Source organism: Cajanus cajan, chromosome 10 (assembly GCF_000230855.2).
Source record: "Cajanus cajan strain Asha chromosome 10, NIPB_CcT2T_4, whole genome shotgun sequence".
Classification (NCBI taxonomy): Eukaryota; Viridiplantae; Streptophyta; class Magnoliopsida; order Fabales; family Fabaceae; genus Cajanus; species Cajanus cajan.
The window spans coordinates 46,045,487-46,055,948 of NC_138526.1; the positions used below are offsets into that span (position 1 = coordinate 46,045,487).

Sequence of the window (10,462 nt, forward strand, 5' to 3'; positions counted from 1 at the left end):
TCATACTCGATGAAACAATTTTCCATTGTTCAATAGAATTCAAGAACAGAATATAAAAATTTACTTTCTTTGTTGGCATGCTTAATCATTTAATCCATGAAATAAGTGTATTCATATTTCATACATTTATAATATGAGAAAATGGGTCATGAGTTAAGATCTTGAAGATAGTATGGCCAATAAGGTAATTTTCTTCAACTGTATTCGAAAAATGAATGAATATTAATATACTTAATAATTAAAATCGGTATTATATTCTAATACTTTAGTAAATAATTTGTTTGAAAAAAAAAATAATCATTGAGAATATTCTTGGAAGGCATACATGCAATTTATAGAAGAAGAAAAAAAGATTTAATATCATTTAATCATTTCCATTATTATCGGATACGAAAATTTTATCTATCAAAGTATAGTTCTTGGTGAACCCTACCTACTTTTGAATTGCTTCACGACAGAAAAGCCACCGGCCACCGCTATCGCAAAAAAAAAATATTCTTATGATTATCATTTGCACTATGCAAAAATTATTGAATTGTTTCGAAATATAATATAAATTCTGGTGCCCTTTACCTACTTTTGAACTGCTTTTCACTTTCCTAACGTGACCGCAAAGCCACCGGCCCAAGGTATTGCAAAAAATAAAAAACCTTTTGTTATTATGATCAATAGATATTGTGCAAAAGAATTAATTCAATTGATTAAGTGCAAGAAAAGAATTAGAAAAGGGTTCCAAGTTTGATCGAAGCAGAAAGAAGGTGAATGACAATTGAAATGATTTTAAATTTAATTTACAATAACAACGCAACCCACATATCAATGACCCACCCACCCACCCACCGCAATTCGGAACAACCCGTTCCGGCCCAATAACCCGACTTGGCCCGGTATCAGGACCTAGCAACCAGCAACTCGATAAACATGAAATTACCATAACACCCTTTCCACTCTCTCTCAGATCTTATCGAGCTTCTCCCCCTTGACCACCGGATTCGCCTTCGCGATCTGCTCTCTCCCCAAGCCCTTGAAGTCGAACTCGCACGCGTGCTGCTCCGGGTAGCGGTGGGTCCCACACAGCATCATCCCGCACCGGCACTTGAATCCCGTCAGTCCCACGCGCCGCCTGCACGTCGCGCACCGGTTCGGCTGCGAGACCTTCGCCTCCTCCGCCGCGCGCGGAGCCTCCACCGCCACCGGATCCGGCGGCGCCGAAGAAGACGACGCCGGCTGAGACACCAAGGGCTGCGGCGGCGGAACGAGCGAGTGATTGAGCACCATCTTGGCGGAGGAAGATTGCTGGTCCTTGAGCTGCAAATCGCGGTAACACTTGGAACAAAGATTCTGCGTGGCGGGGCTGCCAAAGAAGCCGCAATTGTTGGCGCAGAAGCGCGGTGCCTGGCATCGGTGTTCTTCCGCCATTTTTGGTGTGGCAAGGTGTAACCAGATCGGTTTGAAAAATTGGAAAGCCTAAGAGAGACGCAGAGAGAGAGAGAGAGAGAGATTATGGAATTGGAAAATGGAGAGAGAGAAATAAAAGGAGGAAAGGGAAAGAAAGGAAGGAATCTAGAAAGTATGGGAAGTCGGAAAGAAAAGAACCTGGAGGCGAACACGTTACACGATCTGAAGAAAATTCCAGATACGCTTCTCTCTCTAAAAAATTTTCTGGCTTTTGCTTTTTTCTATTTTTCTTAATACTCTTTCTTTTCAACCAAACGCAAACGCCTCCGTCTATCTTTACGCGTTACCCAAACGGTCTTTTTAAGGCCTCGCTTTCTCTCTCTAGGGGTCATCATGAGGTATCTTCTCGAAGCCGTCTACGCTACGCTACTTCTTTCTCTAAATAATTATTTTCTCCATTATTTCTAAACCATGCCTATCGCTAAAATAAAATCATCTACTAATCAATGTTTTTTTCATCTTTATTAAATTATATTTTGTATTTAGCAGGCCTATTTGGACCGTTCGAAAGTGGACGGTGAAACATACGGCGCCGCGGGATAAGCCATGCATTTCTTTATAAAAAATAAAAAATAAAAATAAAAATGGTTTGACATTACGGATGCATTGTATACAGTGTCCTATGAGTCCTCTCAAATTGACAAGTCGAATGTTGTATGCCTCGGAAAATGCTTCCTAACGTATCATTATTGTCAACTGGCTGATGTGACCCCCCCCCCCCCCCCCCCCCCATTACACCCTATTTTTTACATTATATAGAGGAGTAACTATAAATAATAATACACTCCCTGCGCTGAATTTTAACCATTTTCACTTTACAAAAAAAACATATCCCATTGTCTCTGATGCAGTAAAAACGGAGACCAGAGAAGGAAAGTTAAATGTCCATGGTTGTTACTTGTTTGCTGAAGCACAATAGAAAGTGCAAGTATTTTTTAGTGGATTGCACATGAAAATCCATATCATCAAAATGGAGGGTATTTCTGAAAAATGGAAATGTGATTTATGTTTTTTGTCTTTGTCTTCAATTAATTAAGGTTTGTGATTATAAAATTGAGCATGATTGGTCATGTTCTTTCTTTGGGATAAGCTAATTAATTGATTCTGTATGATGGAAAAAGTTCATGCACAATTTAAAATTTTGGATAGGAAATGCAGTATAAGCGAGTCTCTTGCTAATGGATTAAAAGCCCAACGCCTACATCAACAATTTTACTTTTTCCAGATGGTCAATAGCGTTTAAATGTTTCAATTTTAAAAATATGGATTAATGTATGAGCTTTTTCTTTTATATTATTCAGTTGTTTGATATATATGTGAATCATGTCAATACTTTTATTTCAATAATATTTTTTAAGGCCTATCTTGCATGTTTTCTGTTTTTCTTAGAAGAAAATTCTTTTTCCTTCTTAAAAAAATAATTTTTAAGAAATACTTTTTTGTAATATTTTTAAAGTTTTAATAAAAATAAGCTGACCCATTATAAATATAAGGTCATTTTGCGTTAATGGTTTGACTTTAGTGTAACTCTTTTAGTTATATTAGTGACATTGATCCCTTTTAATTGATTTTTTAATTATTTATCTCTTTTGATTTAACATTATAATATTTATTTTTAAACTAATTTTAATAATTTAAAATAAACTATTGAATAATTAAAAATAAATTTATACCACAATACAGATTATTTTTTGTAAATTTAAAATATAAATTATATATTACAAATACTTAATTGTTATGAATTTTAATTATAATTATGTAGTTTTTATAAATTTGAGTTACATAAAATAAAGTTATCATGAATTTGCTGTACGCTAAACTACTAGTTATATGAATAATTATATAATTTTGAAAATATATTTTCATCCATTTAAAATAAGTTTTATTACATGATTAAAATGTATATTGATAATAATTATTTTAATTAATTTAAATCAATATATAAATAGTTAGATGAAACATTTGATTAAATAAGATAAATTAATTTAAATCACAGTATTTACAGTGCGATGTAATCACAATTCGCATTAAAAAAAATTAGATTTTTGTTTTTGTATAATTTACACTTATTTTTTTATTGTAGAATTAACGCAGAATATTTTATGTAATTTTAATAATATATAATTAAAATTTTTGATATAATATTAATTTTTTGTTTTGATTCCTAAAATCAATTAAAATGTTTTGATTCAAAACAAATTTAGTACTCTTTACAAATTTAACCACAAAATGAATAAACTAAATTAAAAACTAATTAAAACAAATGAAAACATAAAACAGAGGGGAAAAAAATGAGGCACAACACTGTTACTCTACAAGCCCATTAACCACTTAAAAACCGGAAGAAAAAAAAAAGCTTAAGATGGGTTGGTCCTACAATAACTGTATGGAGGATGATCACCGAGTTATGTTGAGGTACTTTGGTCATGCAACGTTCCATATTACATTGGTGTGAAACCAAAAAACAAAAGGACTCCTTCCTAAGATTTCACTCTAAGGGGGGTGTATTGGTTTAGGATTTCGTAGGATTTTAAAAGACTTTTTTTGAGTAAAAAAGTCCATTGGTATTCAATCAGGATTTTATGTCACTTAAAAACAATCCAGTGGTATTCAATCTAGATTTTCAAGATTTTTTAAAGAGTCCATTAAAATCCACTGGTATTCATTTGAGATTTTTTACAACTTAAAAACAATCTATTGGTATTCAAAAATATAAGGATTTTAAAGGATTGTTGTGTGAGAGGGATTTTGAAGGACTTTCTAGTGTTATCTATAAATACCAGATTCATAAAATAATCCCATCCAAACCCATCGGATTTTGAAGGATTGTTTGAAGTGATTTTTCAAGTGTTTCAAGAATTTTTAAGTGAGTTTTTCATCTTTTTTTTCTATGCTCCTGTCTTCTCCATTTTTTCTCTACTAATAATACTACACTATTGTTCATTGTTCATATATAATATTTGTAGTACTGTTCTCATCCCATTCTCCTATTTTGTGAAACTCTGATATGTAAATGATAGTATTATTGACTTGCTCTATTTTTCTGTTCGTTCTCTTTAATTGACTTGTTTTATTTTATTCTATGTAGTTGAATTTGTTCCTTTATATAACAGAAAAAAAATGCTTAAAATTTTAATTTTTAAGTGGTAATTTTTTTTATAACACACGTCAAGAAAAGAAAAAGGTGAAAGATAAAATTGATATCATAATTTCTACAATATATATATATATAAGATGAATTTGTTAGGGTTTCTGTGAGTAGAATGAGATGAAAATGGATCTTAGTTGGGGAAGAACCCTTTCAGCATATAAACTGTGAACTCTCTCCTTCCCTTGAATTTGTTACTCTTATCCCTCCCCCTTTTATGACTAAACAATTTTTTTATTTTTTTTACTATGAATTTTTCTTTTTATTTTTATATTATGAAATTAAGATTTTTTTATATTTTAAAAAAATGAAATTAACATAAGACACTGCAGTATCTAATTTTTTAGGGTTTAGGATTTATGCCTTCATTAGCTTATTAAAAAAAAAAAGAAATATTTTAAAATATTTGTTAGAATAATTTACATTTATAAATATCTTTAAAAATTATCATATAATATATAACTAAAATAATATATATATATATATATATATATATATATATATATATTCTCTATATCTAAATACTTCCGTTTATATAAAAAAAATTATATATCTAAATATTTTCTCAGTATCGAATATACTGATTTTTTTTATATAAAAAATTCTTATGTTTTTATATTTCCGTTTTTATATGTTTTTTTTATAATAACTGAGGTATTTGATCCATTTGGATAACCAATATATATTCGATCTTGTATGATTAGTGTGCTTCTAAAAATAATAATATAATTTTATTGATTTTGTCTCTTATCCATAATTATTTATATAACTAGTTTTCAACATATATTATTTTAGTAATTCAAATGGGAGATTCACAATGAAATAATAAAGAAAAAGGAAAAGAGAAAGAAAACTATGAAGCTTGGACCAAGGAAGATTCCGATGAATTGTTACAATTGATAGTGATATAAAAAGAGGATAAAATATTATGGAGAACTATTATTATTATTTATCTAGACATTATTATTTTTTTTTATTATTTTTGTCTTTGACTCTTTTTAAATTTGAATGTATGAATTTTTTTTAAATCTTATCAAATGTCAAAACTCCACAAAATCCCACGGAATCCATTAAAATCCTAATTTAAAAGTCTTGCAGAATCCATTAAAATCCTGATTTTAAGTCTTGTAGAATCCTGCAAAATCTTAAAAGTCATGAAAATCCTGCAAAGTCTTTTAAAATCCGCAAGATTTTTTTTAACTAAAAAAGTCCTTTAAAATCCTAATCCAATACACCCCCCTAAGTATCCAAGAGCGGGTCCTTTAAGGACTTTCATGGTTTTTTTTTTTTTTTTTTTTGCTTTTAAGCTTCATCTATTAACATTTATTCCCTTAATTGCACAGTTTTTGCCTGCTGATTTTGCTAGATACCTGAGGAAGCATGGTTTTAGAAACCCAATGCCGCGTGGTTTGTCGAAGTCTTATGTGAAGTGTAGGGTTCTCATTTGTTATCAACCAAAGAAGTCTGTCAAGATAGGAGAAGGTTGGAAGTATTTTTGTTTCAGGCATGGTGTGAAGGAGAATGATGCACTCAAGTTTTAATTTTCTAATGGAGATCGTAAATTAGTGGATGTTTGTGGTTTAGGACGCTTTCATTTTCTGTTTCTGTATAGGTTTTTTGTAAAGGATGTTGGACATTTTTTAACATATTTTGTTGTGCTCATATTTTGGTGATCTTGCTCAATTATGTTGACAATCCACCCAATACTTTGGGAATATTTTTAATATATAAATTTTTATTTTATGGGTATTAGTTTGATTTCATATTTATTTATAGATACTTTTTTCATTTTAATTTTATAGTACTACGTTGTTTCATTTAAACTTCCTTACTTATGTTATATTGATGTGTTGATATCGTAATATACAAAACAACACACACATATATATATATATTGTCTCTTGTGAAAAATCGGAAGGAATTATTCTGTTGTTGAGATAATAGTCATTTGATCTTTCGGAGGAACTTGCATAATTGGGATTTGGTGGTCTAGATTGATATTGTTAATTTCATAGAGATGTTTGGCAATATATATTGTCTCTAGTTTATAATCTACAAAGTTTCCCCAAAAATAGACTTATTTGTTGGACCATAATTGTCTGATGGGTTTTGATAGTAAGAACGACGGACTATTATAATTGAGGTTAAATTGTTAATTTTCTCATATGAAATACCCCTTCTTTTTTCAAGATCTAAGATTTTCTTTAACTATTTTCTCCAGCAAGATAAAGGAGAAAACCATTCTAATAAAGTCCATAAGAAATAATTTTCTTTGCTAGGATTTGTGAGAATCTAATTTGTTGTTTTGATCTTTACAACAACTAAAGTATAATATTGAACAATGTTATACCAAATAAGTCAGAGTGGGACTTCACAGAGATCTCATCCTAACTCACAATAACTCAAAAATTCCTCTAAAAGGAGTTTCAAAATTAAATATTGCAGCTAAAATATGCTTATATTTCATAGTTTCATGGATGAAGTAATAATAATGAGGTTTAGCATATTGTAGAATCAACAGGTAAACTAGGTGTTAATCCTGATGAAAAATATTTAGTTATTTTGGCTTTGGTTGGCAGAGGCTTCACCATGAATATCAAAGGGAAACTATGAGTAACAGTGATTAATTGAATTATTGTTTCAGGCCTTAAGAGAAAACCAGGAATGAGATTATGATTTCCTTTAATATGTGTGACAAAGAAGTCGTACCTGAATAACCAATCTTTTAATCTAATAATTTGAGGTTCAAGAGGCATCTTGTTTTTGAATTTGAGGATCTTTGAAAAAGATGAATTATCCATTTAAATTTCAAATTGGTATTCTCTTAAATAGAAATCAATTTTTTTATTCTATTTTTAATCGCCAAAGCCTCCTTGAAGGTAGTGTGATAAAGTTTTTTTGCATCTTTGAATTGTCCACTAACATGTCCATAGTAAAAATTATTATTATTGATTTCTTTAATTAAAATAGCTCCCCAAAAAATGATCACTTGTATCAATTTGAAGGATTCTTTTCCCTACTCAAAGAAATTTTAGTGTTGAAGAAGTTTGAACAATTTTTTTTAAGTCTTGGAAAGTTAAAGTTTATTCTGGTCCTCATGATGGAGGATTTTTCTTCAAGAGTTTTGACAATTAATTGATATATTTGGCTTCTTGAGGAATGAAGTCCCAAATATACTTGATGAATCCCCAAAAAATTGTTGAATTTGCTTTATCGTTAGAGATTGAACTAAGAAGTTGAAAAGTTTTTCAGTTATGTGAGACTGAGGTTGATAAGTTTATTGGGAAAAATGCATTTTGAGAAGGTCCGTTTTAGATTGTGCTAGATGAATTTTCTTCTTAGACAACATGATATCATATCGATATGCTATGTTAAAGAATTGATTCAGAAGACACTTGTGTGAATCCATATCCTTGGAAAACAACAAAATATCATCTATGTAGATGAAAGCATTATTTAGGATAGGTTCAAAGATTTTGGTCATCTCCTTTTGAAATAATGAAAGAGTTACCTTGAAGCCAAAAGGTAATACCTTCCATTGATATTATGCATTGGGAATTCAAAAAACAATTTTATGTCTATCAACTGGATCTATGCCCAATTGCCAAAATTTAGACTTGAGATCAAACTTTAAGAAAATATTTGCTTATTTGGGGAGAACAAGTAAAGATGAAGCCTTAGGAATATGGAACTTGCCATCCTTTATAAAAATGATTAAAAGGCTTGCAATCACTAATCTACTTCTTTTTCCCCTGAATTCGTTTTGATCTCTTTTCAACGTAAAAAGCCTGACAAGCCCGATTTGATTATGTGAGTTTAATAAGACATTGTCTAAGCAATTTGCTACATTCTTGTTTGGCTAATTGTAGATTTGAAGGAGTCGTCCTTGGATGAGTGACCTTTGTAAGATTGACATCTTCATTAAGTTTGAAAGGAAGTTGAATGAAAAAAATTTCATTCTTCCATAAGGGACTTAGATGAGAGAATTCTTCATGACTATTAGTACACAAAAAGACTATCTTACTTTTTATTCCAGCAAACTCAAAAGGAGCATCAACTAAAGAAAACAATCTTATTACTTGAGTGAAGGGTTTGAATTCTCTTTTGAATCTTATCTTAGTGAAATGTATTTAAAGTTTATTTGCAACAATATATACATTTATACCACTAATGATGTCCTTATTTGGTAACTTGCTCCCAATTACTTTTAGCCAAACAATGCATTCAGTGAATAATTTGATTCAACAAGGGATTTATGATTAAACATGTCCAAAATATTTTACCATTAGTTACTACAAAATAAGATACTTTTTTTCCACATTTTTTTTGTGCTTTTGTATCCATACAAGTAATAAGTTTAATGGGTTTCTCAAACTTTAAAGGTAATAGTTGGATCTCTATGCAAGGTTGTATAGTAGATAAATAAATATTGCTTAGCTCTTGTAGAGAGAAAACTAAAATTGATTCAGATTCTGAACCATAAGAATCAACCCCATAAAAGGATTCTCTTAAAGCAAAAATAGTTTCCTTATTTGCAAAGCTTTGCTCAAAGTAGATGGATTATACCTCGTCATCTCCAACATTGAGGGATGAGATGAGTTTAATGGCCTTTTTCTACTTTGCGAGGGCAATTTTTTTAGAAAAATGTTATTTTTTGCATATAAAACACCTTTGGTCTTTAGATCTTCCTTTCATCTTTTTCTTTCTAAAGAATTTAAAAGCCTTTTTTTCTTTTTTAGGAAACTTGGATAGTTTTATCTTCTTTTTTTGTTAAACAAAAACAAGTTTTTATCCTTGTATTTGATCTCTAAATAGGACTTCTTACAAACTCTACTGTATTTAGATTTCTAATTCATGATATCAAAAAAGTATTGGTGTTCATGTAAAGTTTGTCTATAACTTCTAGAGTCATTTGATAAATTTGGTCCATAGTCATTGTTGAGAAATCCTCTTGAGAAGCTATAGCCATTATGTTGAGTTATAACTAAATTTCTAATGGCAAAGAAGTTACGTAGGTGTTTTTCAGACTGTGTTCATTGAGACCATTTAGAAGATAAAATATTTGACTCTATCTTTGAAAATGTTTGTTTAGATCTCTTATTTTGAGGGAACATCTCATTTCAAAGAATTCCTACCTCAATTTTTTGTCAATAATATCTCCATCTCCAATGAATTCTTGATGAAGTGCTCTAAGAACAGTTATGGTTGTATTGAATCTACGAAGTTGATCTTGTCTCACAACTTTTAAATTATGGAACCATTCTTTCAAAGTACCAATCATTCTACAACATAATTCTTCAATAACTTTGTAGGGGTCAACATCCTTCATAAGTTTGGTATCCAACCATGCTCCAAATTCAATGATTATTTTCCTCCATTTGTTGGGAGGAATATCATCAAAAGTAAGCCAAGGTCTACAATTGGATTTGGAACTATTAGATTTGCAAGGAAAAGAATTGACTTCATCATTAAGGGAATCATAAAATGATTTGTTCCTCACTTTTGAACCAACTGTGTGAGTCATCAAGATATTGGTTATATTAGCATAACCTTAATTTTTTTTTGTTCTTTAGAGTTAAAATTAGAGGAAGAATCGTCATTATTGACTTATAAAGAAACATTGATTTCTAGAGCTTCTAGTTTATCATAACAGGTTCTATTACAAATTGGGAATATGAATCTTGAAAATCTTGGAAAATTTGTTTCTTAGAAGGAGGTTGTGTCTCTTGGGGTTATTCTAAATAATCAATAGATAAAGTACTTATCTCCTTGAGCTTTTTTTTAGAAGGTTTTGGTCTCTCTAATGGAGATTCAAGTTTAGGTTTTGGTCTATGAGTTGTGGGTGTGGTCCATGAG

General features: G+C 30.4%; 1 protein-coding gene and 1 long non-coding RNA gene across 2 annotated transcripts; one reads left to right on the forward strand and one right to left on the reverse strand.

The window, feature by feature from the left end:
* Positions 1-675: 675 nt before the first annotated feature.
* LOC109817339 (A20/AN1-like zinc finger family protein) lies at positions 676-1,740 on the reverse strand. The gene is made up of 2 exons (XM_020382570.3): positions 1,597-1,740; positions 676-1,467 (listed from the first exon to the last, which is right to left on the reverse strand). Exon 2 carries the CDS (start codon positions 1,417-1,419, stop codon positions 955-957), a length of 465 nt encoding a protein of 154 aa, XP_020238159.1. The 5' UTR covers positions 1,420-1,467; positions 1,597-1,740; the 3' UTR covers positions 676-954.
* On the forward strand, positions 1,656-2,154 carry LOC145952694 (uncharacterized). The gene is made up of 2 exons (XR_014430212.1): positions 1,656-1,796; positions 1,948-2,154. It is a non-coding gene; the product is annotated as an uncharacterized LOC145952694 (long non-coding RNA).
* Positions 2,155-10,462: the final 8,308 nt, after the last annotated feature.

What these genes read in the sequence shown, in the direction of transcription:
- LOC109817339 (XM_020382570.3), bottom strand. Translation starts at nt 1,419, where the DNA reads ATGGCGGAAGAACACCGATGCCAGGCACCGCGCTTCTGCGCCAACAAT.